This window comes from Buceros rhinoceros, unplaced genomic scaffold, assembly GCF_000710305.1.
Source record: "Buceros rhinoceros silvestris isolate BGI_N320 unplaced genomic scaffold, ASM71030v1 scaffold11030, whole genome shotgun sequence".
In the NCBI taxonomy this organism is placed as follows: Eukaryota; Metazoa; Chordata; class Aves; order Bucerotiformes; family Bucerotidae; genus Buceros; species Buceros rhinoceros.
In genome coordinates this window covers 10,054-29,676 of record NW_010390194.1, presented here as the reverse complement: position 1 = coordinate 29,676, position 19,623 = coordinate 10,054, and the positions used below count along the sequence as shown (strand labels likewise).

The 19,623-nt window shown below is 39.8% G+C and overlaps 1 protein-coding gene across 1 annotated transcript in view; it reads left to right on the top strand.

Annotated features, from left to right (window-relative positions):
• Positions 1-3,554: 3,554 nt before the first annotated feature.
• STK31 (serine/threonine kinase 31) overlaps positions 3,555-19,623 on the top strand; it is a gene marked incomplete at its 5' end in the record, with an annotated part of 25,587 nt that continues 9,518 nt past the window's right edge. Inside the window, 9 exon segments of the mRNA XM_010136824.1 lie at positions 3,555-3,677; positions 11,463-11,642; positions 14,320-14,436; positions 15,471-15,590; positions 16,079-16,210; positions 17,234-17,335; positions 18,162-18,242; positions 18,578-18,703; positions 19,398-19,523. Of these exon segments, the coding sequence (XP_010135126.1) occupies positions 3,555-3,677; positions 11,463-11,642; positions 14,320-14,436; positions 15,471-15,590; positions 16,079-16,210; positions 17,234-17,335; positions 18,162-18,242; positions 18,578-18,703; positions 19,398-19,523 (1,107 nt within the window).

The window sequence follows — 19,623 nt, the reverse complement described above, 5'->3', positions numbered from 1 at the left end:
GAGATTAATTTTGACTTTTAAAGATCTATTTTATGTGCTGTAATATGCCACAGAATCTTGGCTACTGCATTTTCAAATACAAGAAGTGTCCAGGAGGCACACAGTAAAGGGGTGTGCCTGTTACTCTGCCTGTCACACCTACTTAAATTATACTGACTGTAGATAAGCTAAGAAACATTTTTTTGATATTGCAACCAGGTATGTTAATGTCATGAACTTTGTTTCCTGCTCATTTAAAATGAGGCACATGTAAATCCAGAGTGCATGAAGGCCAGCGAACTCAAACAGGTGGATGACTTAGCTGGCTATTGTACTAGAGCAGACTGTTCAGCTCTGCTTAATCTGTCCACCTAGAATTGGTTTTACTAAGTTAAATCTTGCCATTCAGTTGCCTAAGCAGTGTGCTCTTCCTTTAACCTCCCTGGAGTGCTGATGGCTTCTCACTGTCACAAGCCTCATTTATTTGTAAGCTCTTGGGAGTGAACATCTTACTTCTGGGGGAAACCCAATGCATCTTAAAATATCATTGAGTAAACCCAGAAAAGTCAAGAGTACGGAGTCTGTGGCATTAATTTCAGCTTTTGTCATCTGTGCTTTCTTAGTTGGTTTATGCTGGTTTAACTGGGTCTCTCCTGGATACTGTTCCAAAAATGAACATGGGTGACTGGAGTGTTTGTTATTAATAAGGTATTTATGTAATGTGTGGTGTGGAAACATCAGAAGATAATCGGGAAGCTGAGGTAGTACTGGAGCATGGTGTGTATGAAAATAACAAAGATGATTCTTAAACAGTGGAAATGCTTAGAAATATACTCAACTAATCATAGAATATGATGTAAATTCTGTGTTCAAATAGGAAGGTACTGGTGCTGCTTATTTAGCCATCCGAGAGCTTTGTCTTACAGATGAAAAAACAGGGGTAATTAGAAATTGCCCTGAGTCCAGTGTAGGCAGATACTCATAGTAATAGGGTGTAATACAAATACTGTCTGAGAAGATACTGTAGGTAGTGTTTTATGGATGTGTTGCTTAATTTATGATTTTGATTTAGAAACTTACTGGAGACTGTAATGTACTTACTCAGCATTTTTGAGCAAGGGATGAAAAAATAATCATGCCAATGTTTATAAATGAGCAACTGAATAGTCCCCCCTTCAAAAAAAAAAGGTGGGAAAGGGTGGGATAAATAGAGCCATTTAATGAGGGTTCTCATGCCAGAGCTAGCTCTAGTTATTCCATATACTGCAAAATAATAACTTGCACTGAAGAGAGCCAAAAACTGGGGCCAGAAGTAGAAATAGACTCTAAAAATGGATTAGAACTTATCCGTGGAGGAAGATTAATTTTATTTCTCTTGCTTATGAAGTCATTAAATTGCACTAAAGCACAAATGCATTGGTGAGGTGATTGTGCTATACATATCTTGCTCTTACAGACTTTCACAAGCATTGCTGTAGTTACCAGAAATGAGATGGTGAGCTAGCTTGGTGTTTCGAGTGGTCAAGTCTGGTGGGTGTTTGTGCAGAGTTGTTTGTGGAGTTGGTTTTGCTGGGTTTTTGGGGGTTTTTTTTGAGAGGTATAGAGGTCTAAGATGGACCAAACATAAAATATTTTTGTTTGAGAAGCCTTTAGCCTGTTTTAAAGGAGTTTAGTTCTACCATTTGCGGTTGTGATAGAGTTTACATCTTTGTAAAGCAGACTATTGAAATACTGCCTGTATACTGAAGTTACTATTAATTAACAGGCGTGAACTGTTGCCTGTACCCAGTTAAATGGCGGACATTGGAAGGAGACTTGTCCTGTGGCTCCCAAGCCATCTGAGTTCCTGATTGTCATTTATTCATGTGTAGACTGTTTACTGTAGTGCTTGAGATGGTATTAATGGAGTTGAGTTGCCTGGTTGAATCTTCTGCTACATTAAGTCTCTCTTGCTCTAGTTTTTGAAATAATATTTTGCAGAAATGTGGCCTTGAAAAAGGTTCTTTTTGACAAGGTGTCCTTATTCCTTTTTATGCAGTGCGTTACAGTATACTTTTACAAACTCACTCGTTATGCAGGAAAACCAGCAGGAAGTTTGTAAAAATTGAGTGTGCTTTTGGTCACCATAGATGCCCAAAAAGTGCAGGAGTGCCTATTAAATCTTTTTGTTGTTGTTATTTCATGTTTTTAAGTGCTGAAGGAATATATTGCGTTGAACCTCTATAGCAGAACTTAATCCACTGATTTTTATTATCCAGCCCACTAATGTCTGGCTGAATTACAACACTGTTTAGTTGCTCATCGAAGTGTTAAAGCAGTGTATGCTGCAACTTAGTTTTATTTTTTTAGTTGGAATTTGTCCAACTTTTGATTCCCAACTGTTGGATCTCTTTCTGTCCTGGTCTGTTACCGGCGAAAGGTTTCTAGTCTGTCTTCTGTGGATACTTAAAAACTTCTGATTAAGCCAACTTCTAAGGTTTCACTGGGTAAACTAAATTTAAGAACTCTGAGAATGTGTGTTTGTGTATACACCTTTATAATACAGATATATTATATATTGCTTGTTAGTAGAAATTGTTCATTTGACTGTTCTCTGGCTCTATGTGAAACTAATACTAGTGCTGTGGTTAACCTTTCCGTTGTTTTTCTTTACTAACTGCCTTCCGTATTAAACTTTTCAAGATTATTTTTGGTGGGGTGGGGGGGCGGGGATAGGGAAGAGAATGTGTGTCAGGACAGCATGTTGTAGCTACTTGAGTAATTTTAATTATTTCTTTATTTTTGGAGATGGATGTAGGCGGGAATAGCAAATCTTTACAGCAGGTCCATGAAGCTGTAGTACAGTCATCTGTGTTCAGATATATTTTAATATTTTTACGGGCATGCTGGGTTAAATCACTATGAGAACAACACTGCAAACATGCATCTGAGTAACTTGCTTTTCAAAAGGTTTGGCTTTGGTGAATCTGTTAGGTACCTTGTCTAATATGAATGTGGGGTTCCTCTCCAATTAGCAGAACTAATCCTGCCAGTCATTCAGGGGAAACTTTGTTTCTAGAAGATTATTTTTAGTTTAATGATCTTACTGTAGATGATCAGCAGGGAGTTTATGGATCACCTGTCCCTACCAATTTTTTCCTTACCCTCTAGCATGAAATTTTTTTTCTTTTTATTCTGGAGTATTCTTCTCTAGGAAGAAATCTTTTGCAGTCTGACTTTGTGGATATAGTTTGGCGTGTATGGAAGTACGAACAATAAAAAACTGCAGGATAACCAGGACATGTTAAGTTTGTAGTGGCAGTTAAGAGTCCTGCTGTTATCAACAGGCATGCAGTAACTGTTTCTTTTATTGTCTGGTAATGTAGTTATTTTTACACTGTAATGGATGCTGCATTTGTACAAGGTGATAATGCATAGGAATAGAGGTTAAAACCAAAACTTGCTTTTTCACTTGTTCGCAGTCAGGCACATATTGTGCTGGTCATGCTTCACAGAGATTAACGCTTTTTTATACCATTTTCCATATTATGTGTGTGGTGTTTGGATCTGAGCTGCTGACACTTCCTTCTGCATAGGATGAAAGAGATGAATTGATTACCAAGAGAGACAAGGTGCAGCAGAACTTGTATTCACTAGTGAAAGAATTTATTTTGGAAGTGGATCAACTGCCCCTCTCTGAGCGCTCAAGAACATTACAGGTAAGGAGGTTACTTTTATCAGTTCTGATTCTGAAACACTGAGAACCTGTGGAAGGTGTTTCTTAAATGTTTTATGCTTGGAGACCTTGACAGCAGCAGATAAAACCTTAGGTAATGCTTCTGAATCAAGTTGTAAATGACACCTGTAGTTCAGTGTTATTTGTTATCGTGGTCTCCTACGTGTTTTGTTTCTAGAGGCAAATTATTATCTAGATCCTGAATTTGAGCAGCAGCTTTTCTCTTATGGTACTGCGTGTGGTGACTAAGACGACTTCACAAAGCACGGAGTTAATGAGAGAATCTACAATTAAAGTCAGTGCAGTTACCCTGTAAATTGTGGCAGTGGGTTTTATGGTCGGATTATGCACTTTTCTAGCACTTTCTGTTAAGGTGGCTGTGTAGTTTGGACTGGTGTAGCAAAGTGTAAAATATTTAAAGCACTTTTTTTTTAACTCTCACCTTAAACACTACAGAAACATGTTTGTACAAAGAGCGTCTCTCCTTCCCAGCCATCCCAACAACAGAAAGTGGGGAAGCAGGTGGGGAAATAGGTTCTGTAGAGGCAGTATGAACTTTTGAACAGGACTTTACCAATAGAAATGCCATGCTGGTGTTCCTGATCTTTGCTATTATAAAAAATCTATTTTCTTGTTTTTAACTTTAGAAATATTACTTGCTTTTATTTTGACTGTGCAAGTGTATGTGAAGGGGGAAAAGGTTGGCAATAGTTTTGACAGCTTGTCTTTACAAATTCTAGGGATATATTCATATGCATGCATATGCGATTGGGTTCTTAGGAAAATTGACCATGATTACAGGCTGCACGTAAGTTTGGGTTGGAGCAGCATTAATAAATTGAAGCATTCAGATTTTCCTGTAATTACTTCATTTCTAATGGAATTATTTTTCAGTGCCATTCAAAAAAAAATTGCTACACTTATTTTTTGGGTTCTAGTCCAATATGCAGATTGGTGTCTAATTAGAAAAGATACTGGGTGGGTGTAGCATTTCTATCAGTGGAGGCCCTTTGTGCATACTGCTCCTTCAGAGGGAGGGAAGTTGTAGAGTGGTGATGTATGGGGTTTTTGTTTTTGTGTGTTTTGGGGCTTTTTGTGTGTGTTTAAAGGTTATGCTTTGCTAATCCACTAGGTGGTAGGCATTAAGCATCTTCTAGATAACTGTTCTGCGGTGAAATATTAATTTTTTTAAAATATTGAAGGGGTACTACCATGCTGCTAGGTGTGTTAAGTGAATTTTGTGCTGTATCTTAACTCTGATCCTGTCTTGTATCAGGAGCTAGAACATCAAAATAGTTTTTTTGAAGTAGGGAAACAGAATTAAGTTTTACCAAATAGCAGTTAGAACCTTGGTTGCAATTTTATAGAGCTGAAGCGGTCATACTGTGCTGTCCTAGAGAAATTAATAGTTTTTTCCCAGTGCCTCTCAAAAGAACAGGAGTTTGGAAGCTAATGGCCCTGTCACTGAGGCTGTATGTTTCAAACTTGTCTTCTGCATCTTGCATGTCTTCTGATTTGTTTTACACCTTTCAGTGAGAACTGTTGTTGGCCTGAGCTACAGGCAAATTCAAACAGCTTCAGTCATAGCTGGGTCCAACTGGCTAGGACTGAAAAAAAAAATTGGTGAGCTCCATGCTTTCCAAGTGATAATACTGCGTTGGTTAAGAGGAAGGCTGAGAGCGTGGGCATACACGTAAGATACACCAAAGCAAGCTAGGCTGTGAGCTGAAGAGTTGTCAGCTGTTCTGTAGCAGTCTATAAGAGTGTTCCCTCTGCCCCATGGATAGCATGTAGTAAGTAGCTTGTTCTGCTCCTTTTGACTTACCGTTCTTACAGATTGTGGCTGGGACAAGTGCGTGTAGGTCACTCAGCCATCTTCATATAGTTACTTGTTATCCTTCTGGAGCCTACTTCTCTATCCATATGTCGGTGAGGTTGCTTATGCTTTAGGCAAGTGTGTTTATAGTATGAAAAGTCAATGGGAAGAAATAGGATGTAACTTGCAGGAGTCTTTCCTTGAGGACGGCCTGATGGAATGCATGCAGATACTCTTCTGGTGTGACTAGTACTCTTATTTTTGTAGACAGAGTGTGATACTGGATATGAAAACTGTTGCTGAGAGCTTTTCTCAGTTCTATTAATTGCTTTTAGCTGCTGTTAAATGGGCTGATTTTTTTTTTCTCTCTGTCCTTCAGACTTTCTCTTGAACCTGGCTTCTCTTGCCATGCCATTTTCTATCCATGTGTATCCTGGTTTCTTAAAATCCAGCTGTTCAAAAATGAGTGAGAAAAATCTGTTGATCACTTGAATGATTGAAATAGCCTCCATAAATTTAGTGCAAACCTTCTTGTATATTCTTGCAGCCAGGCATATTTGCACAAAGCTCATGTTAACTGGCTCATTTGGAAGTTGCTGTTTCAAGTGATTGATAGTATTGAATAAATGCTGTTCGTTGTAGTAGCTATTGTTATGAAAGTGGTTTTATAATTTTTATAAAATACTGCTTGGTGGTCTGGAGGGTTTTTCTGGGTTTTTTTTTGGTCACTGTAGTTATTTAGTTAAAATGTGAGGAAATTTTTATGCTTTTGGCCCCTGTATGAACTCTTGCTATGCTCTATCTGTCGAGCTGGCACCTGGTTGTGGCATCTCCTGTGTAGTTCTACAGAATTAGTCAAGCTCACTTCCTCACCTCTGCAGTACCTGCAGTCCTCAGTAAGGGAAGGGCCACTGCTGCAATGTTCTGGCTCTGTGACATGACCTCTGTGTCTCAAGAGTCTAAAAAGCCTCCTGACAAGTGACTTTTAAGTTCTGTCATACTACTTTTTCCACAGCATTGACTGTTGACTCTGAAGGGATGCCAAGATTAAAATCTCTCTCAAGGGGAGAGAGTGGTGTTTTGGTGTGTGGTTTTTTTTTGTTTTTTTTTTTTTTTTTTAAATCTATGTGACCAATGTGCTTTTTGGAAAGGTCTGTGATATTTAACTCAAAAAAACCTCTCTCAAGGGGGGAGAGGGGGGTTTTGGGGTGTGTTTTTTTTTTTTTTTTTTTTTTTTTTTTAAATCTATGTGACCAATGTGCTTTTTGGAAAGGTCTGTGATATTTAACTCAAATGTACTGGGATCTGAGAAGAGGAGGGGGAAAAAAAAAAAGTGAAACGATTTATGTAAGCAAACTGTCAGCAGCCTTACTTGGGGTTTCCTTAGTCATCTTGTTGGGAGTGGTGTGGATAAGCAAAATCATGGATTTTGAGAGCCAAAGGATGCTATTTGTTTAAAAAAAAAAAGCACAGATTCATCCAGTCAAAAGAAGAAGGGGGATACCAACAGAATTTTAGTAGGTAGTGATTCAAAGAATGCTGATATAAAACCTAGTAGCCAATGTGACTGTTAAGCTGATATTCTTTATTCAAGGATCTGGATGCACAGGGAACGCTTACAGGGAGTCTGATTACATCATTTATACTGTTAACTACTACATATGCATTATCTTTCGGAGAACTAATAAGAATATTATAATCATTCACCCCAAATTCATTTCCGTAGTCTGTCCCTCTCTTGGGCATGCGTAGTGTCTTTTGGTGGTCTTCAGTGGTTGTCATTTGATGAAGGCTTCCTCTTAGGTGAACTTTTCACCTTTCTGTCCTGACGCATGCTCTCTTGCATTTTTCTGAGGCAGCACGTTCCTATTGCGAGTTAATTAACTTTTGCCTTTGTTACCTCCTTTAGGATTCTTTCACCCTGATTCATGGCTGCCTGTTTTGCCCAATCCACCTGCTTTCCAAGGACGAGGCTGTCATTTATGACTTAGCTGGTCCCTGTCTTCTCATTTGTGATTAACTAGTTCCTGCTAGGCCAAGAGTTGGCATGGCATTGCTTAAGGGTAGCAATTGTAGTGACAACATATACACTGCTCCTGGGAGCATGGTGGGCTCAGGAACTTATCTGAAATGCTTGTATACCGACGCATGTGGTATGAGAAAAAAACAGGATAAACTGGAAACATTTGTCACCAACCAGAACTACAGTACCAATAGTATTAGAGAGACTTGATGTAATGGGTTCTGTGATTGGAGTGCTGGGATGGAGGGCTACAGGCTGTTTTGGGAGGGATAGGCAGTGCAGGTGAGGTGGATATGTTGTGCTCTGTGTAAGGGAGAGATTTGATTGCACAGCCCTTGCAGTTAGTGATGATGTGGTTGGGAGCCTCTGGGTAAGGATTAGGGGGAGGGGAAACGAAGGAGATGTTGTAGCTGGTGTGTACTATTGATCACCCAGCCATCATGTAAGCACTGATGAGTTATTCTGTAGGCATTTGAGAGAAATTTCTGGATCAGTAACACTTGTCATTATGGGAGATTTCAACTTCCCAAGCTTGAACTGGGAATATCATACTGCTGTGATGAACAGGTCTTTGAAATTATTGAAATTTGTAGAAGAGAACTTCCTATCACAGGTAATCAGTGAGTCAGCTAGGAAAGATGCCCTCCTAGACTTGCGTTTGTGTATAGGGAAGAACTCATGGAGGATGGCTGTGTTGACTACAGTGGTCATGAAATGGTTGAGTTTAAAACTTCCAGTGTGACTTTCAGAGGAAAAAAGACAGCAGAGTTGCTACCCTGCAACTACCTGCAGTTCAGAAGCGCAAACTTTAAGCTATTTGGGGAGATACTAAGCAGTGTACCCTGTGCTTAGGTGTCCATGGTGCCGGTCAGTTTCTAAGAACTGCCACAGGAGCAGGCAATTCCACTGTGTCATGAGTCAAGCAAACATGGCAGCAGACTGGTTTGGTTGAGCAGGGACCTTCTCAGGGAGCTCAGGTGGAAAAAGAAACTGTCTTATCTCTGGATGCAAAGTAAGGCTTTGCAGGAAGTGTACGGACCTGTGGTTTGTTTACACAGAGAGAAGACACAAAAGCCCAAAGCTCAATTAGAGTTGAAACTCTGATTATAATAGTAACAATTCAGTGTTGTTTCAGAAGGGCTTTTTAAAGCATTTTAATAACAAGAGGAGGTCTAAAGAAAACAATGGGCTGATACTTGTTGAATGTGGTCATCTAAATAACAGGGAGAAGAAGGAGCAGAGACGTTGAATATGGTTTTTGCCTCAGTTGTTATTAATACTGATGGAGCTTGTGCTGCCAGGTGCCCTGAGTTAGAGGATGAGGAGTCTGGGAACAGTGACGAAATTTCCATTTGTGGTCACTGAAATTGTGAAGGACTAGCTGTATCAGCTGAATGTTCAGAAGTCCTTGGGGCCTGATGGGATTCATCCCAGAGTACTGAAGGAGCTAGCAGATGTTTTGACAAGACTCATCTCAATCAGCTGCCAAAGGTCTTGTGAGTCTGGGGAGGTGCCTGCTGACTGAAAGCTAGCCAGTGTTATTCTAGTCTAAACAAGGGGCATGAGGGAAGACCCAGGGAACCACAGACCAGTGAGTCTGTAGTAATAGGATTACTATTGCAACAACACATCATCAGTAGGGTAAAACTAACCTGTCTCACAACGGTTCCAGAACCTTAGTTCCTGGAAGAGTTACAGAGGAAATTATACTGGGTGCTATTGAAAGGTATTTAAAGAATAATGCAGTTGTCAGACACAGTCAACATGGGTTCATAAAGGGAAAGTCCTTTTTAACTAATTTGATATCCTTCTATAATAGGGTCACTCACCCTAGTGAGTGAAGAGATAGTGGTGGATGTAGTTTTTTCTGGATTTGACCAAGGCTTTTGATACTGTCCTCCTGGACAAGTCCCACTGTGGAATGTGCAGATTATGCTGCACTGGGTGAAAAACTGGCTGAAGGGCAGAGTTCAAAGGGTTGTACTGAATACATCTGGCTGGTGACTTCTCACCAGTGGTTTTCCTCAAGGTTCAATTCCAGGGCTGGTCTGTTCAATATATTCATCAATGATCTGGAAGCAGGAGTTGAATGCACTAATAGCAAGTCTGCTGATGATACCAACCTGTGAGGTGCTGTGTTGACTCTCATGAGGGACCTTGAGTAGGCCTTGTAGAGGGATCTAGATAGATTGTAGCATTGGTCTGTGATAAATGGGGTAGATGAAAGTTGAAGTGCTGAATCCTGCATCTAGGATGGTGTACCTCTGGGAGAGGAGCAGCTGCGGGAGTCCCTGCAGAAAGGGATCTGGGGGCGCTGGTTGACAGCAGGCTCAGCAGGAGTCAGCAGTGTGCCCGGGGAGCCAGAGGGCAAACCGCATCTTGGGGTGCATCAATCACAGCATAACCATCTGGTCAAAAGAGGTGATTATCCCATGGAGTTCAGTGTTGGTGCAGCCTCACCTTGAGCATTGCGTGCAGTTCTGGGCTCCAGCATTTAAAGGTCCTTGAATGTTTCCAGAGGAGAGCAGCAAAGCTGGTGAAGGGGCTGGAAGGAACGTCCTCTGAGGAGTGGCTGAGTGCACTGGGTTTGTCTGGATTGGAGAAGAGGAGGCTGAGGGCTGATGTCATTGCTTTCTACAGCTGCGTGAGGCGGGGATGTGGAGAAGAAGGTCCTGATCACTTCTCCCTGGGATCCAGTGACAGGATGTTTGAGAATGGCTCAAAGCTGCACCAGGGGAGGTTCAGACTGGATGTGAGGAAGTATTTCTTTATTGAGCGAGTGGTCTAACTCTGGAACAGATTCCTAGAGAGGTGGTAGATGCTCCAAGCCTGTCACTGTTTAAGAAGCATTTGAACAACAGTCTTAATGCTTTTGGTCAGCCCTGAAGTGGTCAGGAGTTGGACTAAATTGATTGTAGGTCCCTTGCAAGAGAAAAATCCCACTGCGGAGGGAGAGTTTTCTCTAATGAACTACAGCAGATTGCCTGGAAACATGAGTGTAGCTCTCAAATATTTTTTCAGCATGGGACTTTCCACCCAAATGCAAAGAAGGCTGCTTTTCTGTCAGGATGTCTTCACTGGTAACTGACTGATAGATTCCTCCCTGACCCTGCTTGTTCTTCTGTTTGACTGACTGCCCTTTGTTTAAAAGTGATTTCTTTTTGGCCTGAGCTTTAGTGTCAGTGCCTTTCCCTATGTGTAGCACTTCAGTTTGTTTTCCAATACAGGTCAAAAGGAGGTGGACTGTGTGCTTCATATACTTGTGTAATACTTGGCTTTTAGATGGAAATGCAACTTCCCAGACTGTAAAACTTGTTTGAGAGGTCATTCAGGTGTCAGATACGTAGGTAATTGCTGTTTTGTCTAGAAATCGGAGTGATGGTGAAGGTGTATCAGAGAAGATTTGATTTCTGAAGGGAGGAATCAGTCTAGAAGCATTTCTTGGGTGTCTGGCTCCTCACTTTGTTTCTTAGAACAAGTTCACTTTGTTTCCCAAATTTGAACAGTTCTATGAGGAGAATTATAAATTGAACCCCATTTTGCTCTTTATCCTCATGAGTATGTCAGTAAAGGCCAATCCACAGGGAAGAAGAAACTAGAATACAATTGAATTCTTATATGCTGATAAGGTTTTTGTGGTGTCTTTTCCTTCCATGTTTTGGAGAGAAAAATCAGACTCTGATTTCTATGTGAGATTGTTTTCTGCATTGCATGTTCTGGTAGACACACTGCCACTAGATCTGAGAGGAAAGTGAAATATAAGATATACTTCACTGGACATAGAAACTTTTGTTGTAGAAATAACTTTATGCCAGCAGGTAGTGCTAACCTTTTCTATGTTAAATGTCTTGATTTTTATAGCTTATATACTGTCACAACATTCTTCTGGTTTGCAAAACCTGGTTTTGTTTGATTCACTTGATGTGCAGGAGCTGTCATCTTCTGTGGAGATGGTTTGTAGTCAAGGTTCTGAAGCAGATGATTCTGAGGAGGTATTTCAACAGTTTTTTGAGTGGAAGAGTGTTAAAATGAAGAAGTTAATCCATGTCAGACGTGATACGGACACTGCTCTGCAAATTCTTGGTGACTGGTTTGGTGGCATCTTAAAGGTAAGGCAATCTTTCCTGTTGGTGAAAAAGATAAAGTATGACACTGTTATGTAAGCTTGTTGAGGAGTAGGCATTAGTAGGGACAGCTACCTTCAGCAGGGCAGTTGTGTGCATGAGCAGTGTCACTAAATGGCAGTCCCTCAGTACGGAGAGAAAGGTAATGCACTGAGGAACAGAGTGTGTTAATTCATGTTTGTTCTTAGTGTATCTTTGTGATGAGCCAGAGTTTATGCTTTCTTGTGAAAGGTCATCTTTTGTATAAAGATTAGTACTTTTATGCAAGTACAAATTTTATATGGTGTACTCTATCCATTCATTGTGTGTCTGAAATGCTTTAACGCGGCCTTTCAAGTGGCCTTTGTGTAGAAAGACTTCAGATTCAAAAGGTTCTGGTTCAGAAATACTGCTGAAGCGTGATGAAAAGTCACTGCAAAGAAGCAGCGAATCTGACTTGACGTGATCTAGGTAGGGGTTGCAGGCAAATATATAATATTTTTTTTTCCTCATTGAAGTGCTGAGTGTGGAGAATTTATGCAGATATTCAGCAATACTTTTCTGGAATACCATTGTGATGTGGCTGAGTTGTAGGAGATTTGGAGCATTTACATTGAGTCATTTTTACTTGTCTTAATAGGAGATAGATGGTGGAAGTGGGTTACCATTTGTTTAGTTCTGATTGTAAAGAAGGTGCGAGTTACGGAATTAACTTTGTGGCTTTCCTGTCTGTGCTTAATACATGTTCTTACTCATGTTTTGGACTCTTAATCTTTCTCGGAGAAGCATAAGCTGCTTTCCCTTCCATTGCTGTAGGCCCAGCTTCCTTGAACTTCTTGCGCTTTTGTGTAAATGTTCTTGGTTTGTGTCAGCACAACCTTCCTGCTATGGGAATCATAAGTCATCATCATGGCTTGGCTTCGCGGACGAAGATTTGGGAAGGGCTTTACCCACGCTTACTGCAAGCGCGCTGATGGCTGAAAAGGCCAATGCGGGATAGGCAAGACTGGTTGCAAAGAGCACAGCGGAAGGTCTTCTGGGGTGATACAGTCGAGGCATGGTTCTTTCTGCGCTGTCTTTTCTCCTCAAGACTGATTCTACATGTGCTCTCAAAGGAGCCAGCAGTGTTATGTATGGTGTGTCTCCAAATCTCCCAACTGGAGGCTGGGGTGGACCACTGATGGTGGTCAATATGCCAAGGCTGAGGTATTGTTTCAGGGAGTTGTCATATCTCCTCTTTGGGGCTCTTCTCTTGTGGCAGCTGATGGCGAGTTCGTCCTTGACCTGATGATAAATGCTGTTCAGCAGCAGTGTAAACTTGTGCATGTCATGTGTGGTGTAGTGTTAATGAGCATAATTACTTGCAGATGTTTATAATCTGTCGGTTACTGGAGGGGGCAAACAAACCTGCAGGTGGGTTTCTGTGATTGCTGGGGGCAGTTCAGAGTGCTGTTCTCCACCAGTGAAACCCACTGAAGTTTGTTAGAGTAGTGATGAAGTTTGGCTTTTGCGTTTCAAGTCTGAACTTTACTGCAAACAGTTTAGAGGTGCTGGAAGTGTGCAGACTCCTGGCATGGGTTAGTAAAGCACTGGTACGTAGACCAAGGAAGAAATTTAATCCATCTTAATCATTTCAGCTTTTGATATGCAGTTTAACTTCTAGCTCCTTTTTAAAAAGAATGTGAGTGGTTATGTAGAGGAAATGCTTCTTTGAAGTGTTTCCCCTGTTTTCAGTAGATACTCTTCTTCTCTTTCTGAATTCAGATTTAATCTGTGTAGCATTGATCAGAATCTGCAGTAGGAAATGGGTTGGTGACAGACAAGAACATTTTTAGAGACTGGATGACTCCTTTCCAGTATGTAACTCCAGGCTTTAGTGAGCAACTCATTGTTTGAACTTTCACTTTAATGTTTTTATTTTTAGTTCCTTTAAGGTTAAGGTAGTAAAATACTTTTGCAATCTTTACTGGAATACGCATGCTTGAAAGGTAAATGAACAACGTGAACTTTGCAGGGTTCTGTTATGACTGTGTATCTCATGTTAAATACAGGACCCTATTTTCCCTTTAGTTTTGACTGCCAGTGTAATATGAGAAACAAAACTTTGCTGAAAACAATATTCGATGTAATTATAAGCTGATCTTACTCTTTTTTCTCTGGCACTTACTCTATCTTATATCCTGAAGCTAAGTTATTCTGACTTCTGTGAAAACACACAGGGTTTCCTGGTGAAATTTTGAACCTTATTTCACACTTGATAAAGACTCATCCTGTAATTTATTTCACAATTTATCTCTGGTATATAGGAATGGAAAGCCCACTCAATAGTGAAACTCTCATAGTGAGCATCTTGTGTATCACTGTATGGGCAGCCCACATGCTGATTTTTGACATGGGAATAGGAGAAGGATTTGGATTCCTCTATTTCATTTTTGGTAAAAATCAAAATTAGATTAGGAAAATAAAACCCAATCAGGGCAAGAATCAACTTTCTTGTCTTGTGAATCTCATCTCTTAGTTCTTTAAGTTGTTACATCAGTCAAATGTGAGGCAGTTAAAGGTGAGATCTGACAAAAATCCTGATTAGATTTCCAGTAATGCTAACTCTGTATTTCTTGCTTGCTAACTTCTTACTTCCAATTGCAAGGCTGATTTGTCTTAAAATTCTTTTCCTCTTGTGAAGTGTTTTGACCTGATGTCAGAAGCATCTTCAGATTTAGAGGAAGTGGTTGGCAGTGCAGATGAAATTCTCAGAAAGGTTGAGTTGGCCCTTTGTGAAGAACTGGATACTAACTTAAATGTAAGTTCTAATCATGCCTACTGTGTCATGAATTCTATATATTTTTATGTCTTTGATTTTAGTTTAAAGCTTTTCTTAATGTATCAGATGAGTTTACTCACTACAAGGCAGCATCTTTTTTTTTTTTTGTGGAAATCTGATAGAAGTCACTCAGGTTGCTCCCTAGAGAGAATGTGTTTTCTAGGTGACAGGCAGAGGACAGCTCTGGGTTACAGGAACTTAGCTGTGTGTATGACTGGCCTAACTGTGAAATACTGGGGAACTGGTTCTTCAACCTTTATATGCAGAGAAGCTTTCTTTGAGCTGTACTGAGTTTTGCTGCTTGTGTGGAAAATGCAGGTGATGAAAACTAGGTTTCTGTATAAAATGCGATTGGGTGAATGGGTAAACTTTTTCTAGTCTTAAATGAATAGTTTTCAGTTACTTTCATTTTGCATGGGACAAGTGTTCTTGCCTTACTGGTAACCTTTTTCTATGCCTTTATCCCAGTTATTTACCTTTTCTGATAAGCATTTTCTCCATTCTCTTCTGCAAACTTTGAGGTAATTGCATGGTCTCTGCAATCAAGAGTCCCTGCTGAGCCAGAGAATGGTCATGTCAGCAAAAGTTGAACCTATCCTTTGATGTACCATGTATCCATGATGTACCATCATACTAACAACAAAACAGTAGTTTAGCCTGCTCGCGATTGCTCTCTGTGACAGAACCAATGACTCAATCATTTAAGAGAAATGGTTGCATGCTTTAATGCTTCATATCTATGTAACCTGCTGTCCTTAATTCTTGCATAGCATGTGTAATATGAAATTGGACTTCTGCATAGAATTGCCAGTGTTTTATTCTGTTGAAACTGTTGGATGAACTATTAGACTTGCTAACTTTCCTTTTAGAATCTCTTTAAAAGAAAAATCTGAAGAATTATTTTTTCCATTAACAATGGAATTTCTCAGGAAAGATGTTACATCTTAAACATTGGTGTGTATAAATGAAGAGTAATCTCAATCTTTAATCTTCCTGCGTGTAATTCAATCCAGGTGCATGATGAAGCAGAGAAGGGTTTAATGATGCGTGTTTGCAATACAGTTAAACATAAAGTTTGTCAGGAGCAAAGTATGATCACTGTCATACAGAACAGATACTTGGCCAGTGTTGAGGTGAGTGTATGTCTTACTTATTTCTGTCTCACTGATCTATACTAGTAACCCTTTCTGACGTAATTTCTTTTTGAAAGATGTTCTCTTACCATTTTATAAGGAAATCCAAGGAGTATATTGATGATGAAAAATTGGCTGGGTTAAAGCTTAAGAATTACAGTTATGCATTACCTCAGCAAATGCTTCATTTGTTTAAATATAAAGATACTTTTAGAAAATAAAGCAGAGGAAGCTGGAATCCCTTGGTTCATTACAGATCAGTAATGTGTAACTTTAGGGGATTAAGCTTTGAGCAGAACGTTGGTTTCCCAGAAGGTTGGTAGTGTAATTAAAATGAAACACAATAAAACCTCTCTTCTGTGGGGAAAGATCCTGGAAAGCTGATCTCAAATAGGCTTTGGGTAGTTTCTCTAATGCGTTGGACTAAAACATATTAAAATATAATACTTGAACATGTTCTGATTTTTCTAATTTTGTTTTCCTCCTAGTTCAAAAAACATTCTGAGGAATGGCTGAATAGAAGACCTGATATTAACAACTTACTGTCAATTAAGAAAACTGTGAAAAGCTTAAAGGCCCAGTTAAGATGGAAGCTGGTTGAAAAGAACAACTTTGAGGAAGTATGAAAATGTTACAGTGTTGGTGGTTTTTTCTACTGTTTTTTAAATTGGTTTAGAAATATTAATTTTGTCTATTCCAAGTAAGTGGTAACTATATAGAACAGTTTTTCTGTCCTGAGTTTTGCCTTTAACTGTGGAAGTTGTGCAGCCCCTGAGACCAAGCCTGAATGGCTTAAAAAAAAAAAAGACCCAAATGAAACAGTCAGTACATAGCCAGTTTCAGTTTTCTGTTTCAGTCCCCAGCCATGGCACTGTGCTTTTAACTGAGTCCCTCTGGTGACAGTCACTGTTCACATTGTGAACAGTTTTGTCACAGCTGTTTACTCTGCTGGTTGTGTCATTACTAGTAAGTTTTTACTTTGTTAATAATTCACGTACCTCCCCTTTTGGTGACAGAAGTGAATGTCTGTTCTAGTTTTTAGGGTTCCCCACTACCCTTCAGAGAAGTCTAAAGATTATAAATACTACCTCAGCTTCAGTGCTGTTTGTGTGATAATCACATAGTAATTATTCTGATGATGCTTAAGGAAAAAAAGAACCTGCATGTGTCTCTCCATAAGCATTGTGAGGGGCAGTAAGCTTCCAAGGGGGTTTTAAAATGAGACAGTAATGAAGCCCATTGGGAAAAGGTTTCTTGAATGACATGAGGAAAATCCCTGCTTCTGGGAAAAACGTGGATGGATTATGGAACCTGGCATTGCTTGTGGATGAATGATATTGCTGTTATGATTATATGTGGTCAGCTAATTTAAAAAAAAACCTCTTTGACTTATAGAACAAGTAGACAAAAGGCTAGAATGATTGATCTGTCCATAAATAAAGGGAACACCTTTCTCAGTGATTAGGTTTTAAGAGATTCTCCTGAGTTTCCAGGAAGGAGACTGAGTGAAATACACATTTAAGAATATGTTCAACTCTATAACTGTGATACAGAAGCTGTTTTTTAATCCTGATACAGTAGACTGACATTGTTAGAGTATAATTCTCATTCTGCTATACTGAACTTTGTTATTTGTAATTCAGTCTGATGATTACAGTGAGTTTGAAATGACAAGAATAAAAGAGGAAATTGCTGATCTGCGAAATAGGGTTTTTCAGGAGATATCTAAGGAACAAGAAGAGTATGTAAGTATTAAACTACTTAAGCAACTCAAACCTGCATGGGGCATGTCTGCATTTCTGTTGCTGTAATGTGTGCTTGGGGTAGAATAAAAAAGTATGATTTTTATAGAGTTGAATGTTAAGGTGGCCCTTTTCCAGTAAAACCTACGGGAGCAAGGCGTGGTGACCAATCAGTTTTATCTCCATTTGAACATAGTTTTTTCAGACCTTCCCTCTCCCTCTTTCCATAAGGGGGTGAAGTTCTCAACCCAGAAGAGCTGCAGGTGAAAGTTTAAGCTCAGTTGCTGAAGAAAGACTATTTCTTGCAAGAAGGGGAACTCTTTCTTTATGACTGAGTTAAAACAGGCTTTTATGCTGAAGTGAGTAGAAGAGCATCAGAGTTTGTGGTGGCAATATACCTAACTGCAGATGTAATGTGTGTGTGTAATAGTTGCCTTGTAGCATTACATCTGTGTGGGGTCTGGAGATGCATGTCTGTGTTCCTCCACTTACCAGTAGTGAAGTTGTTTTCCTTTGTTTAGGCCTACTAAAGCCTCGTGTAGCAAAGATGAAATGTTTTATGTGATGGTGTGTGAACTGTTGGGGGCCTTAACACTACCCACCCTCAGATTTAAAATACCTGTCCATATCGAACTACTGTATTCATGTTGTATGTTGTTGTGTGTGGTCTCTTTTTTTTTGCAAATGGCAGTGTTACTTTGATGTTGAAGGTGCAGGCATGGTCAATGTGTATTTGAGAGTCCTGGATATACATCGCAGATATCGGTGTATATTTATATATATCACAAACTAGTGACCCAAGCCTGTGAACCTTGTTTCCTTTGTTTAGGAGATGCTTACTTATTCAGTACAGAAATGGTTCCCTGAGTTACCACTTCTTTATCCAGAAGGAGGAATTCTAAGCTACATGGTAAGCAGAGATTGTGTTTGAATGCATGTCAGTTACTGATTTGAGCAGTGTCAAGGCTCTGCACCAACGGTGTGCTGCACTTACAGGGGACATATACCCTGAGCATCGTTTGTCATTTTCTTCCTTCCCCTCTTCTGAATGTTCAAGGAATGCTTTTCATTAGCTGCCTCAGCACGGTCAGCCTCTTGGTAACAGATGCTGTAACTTTTTAGCAACTGGTTTTGTGCTTTGCTAGGCTGATTGAGGAAGAGGAGGGGTAGTTGAAGCCTCTGAATCTCACAAGCTGTTAAATGTCACGTGCTTACGCTGACTCTGTTCATGTGCGTGTGCTTCAGAACTCTGGTGGGTTTCTGACATGCAGCCTGGAGCGAGACCTTTTGGATGCTGAGCCTGTGAAGGAACTGAGCACGAAACGACCTTTTTCGTGTTCAGAAATTGAGGGCCAGAAGGTTCTTTTAAAGGTAACGTTGGCATTGGCTTTCAGTTAGCTTGTTTGATTAACATGCTGATTCTGCATGAACTCTGCTGTTCTTTCATACCCTGGTGTTTAACTGCCCTTTTCTGATGGCATATTTTTTTTTTTAATTGGGGTGTATGGAACATGAAGCTTTATTTTCCTTCTGAATTGCTTCCATGTTGCTTGTTTTTCTCAATTCTGTTGAGTACTGCTGTAATGAACTGTGCTTCCCCACTATTCTGTTCTTTCTGGTGTAAGGTGGACCTTTTATCTTGGTCATTAGTCACGCATCCTCTTGCACATGCTGATTTGTCTTCCTGATTTCACTGAGAAATTTCAGGAGCTGCTGCTTCTCCTTCGTTCTGATTTTCTACCAAACTGCTAGCAATTGGGAAGCCAGGGGATGTGATATTGTAAGAGACACAGTTGTAAATATTCTTCTTGTCTTGTGACTGGGCTTACTTAAATCTTAAAATAGAGAGGCACTCCCTGTTTTGTTGTTACAGACTTCCTAAGAGTTACTAAGAAAATATGGGAATGGTCTATGACAGTTGGAATTGAGTTTTGTGTTAAGTAGAAGAGGAAGTTCCTTGATGGCACCCAACAATAATGCATTTCTTTATATAAGGAAAAAAATACAGTGCAATAATGTTACAGGCATTAGGAGTAATAACTTAGCTATCTGTTTTGTTTTTAAGGGCTACTTTGTAGATGTAAACTCAGAAGCCAAAGTGATTGAAGGAGTTGCCAAGTATCATAATGCTTGGGTTCAACAGAAGGAGAAATCTGGATTATTACAACTATTGTTCCTTCTTTTCTGCAAGGCAAGTTTCGGATTGATGATCTTTATTTCTAGTTGAAGCTGAAAGACTTGCAGTTGGACCTTAAAGCTTTAACATGTTAAGTTGGCGCATTGAATCGGAA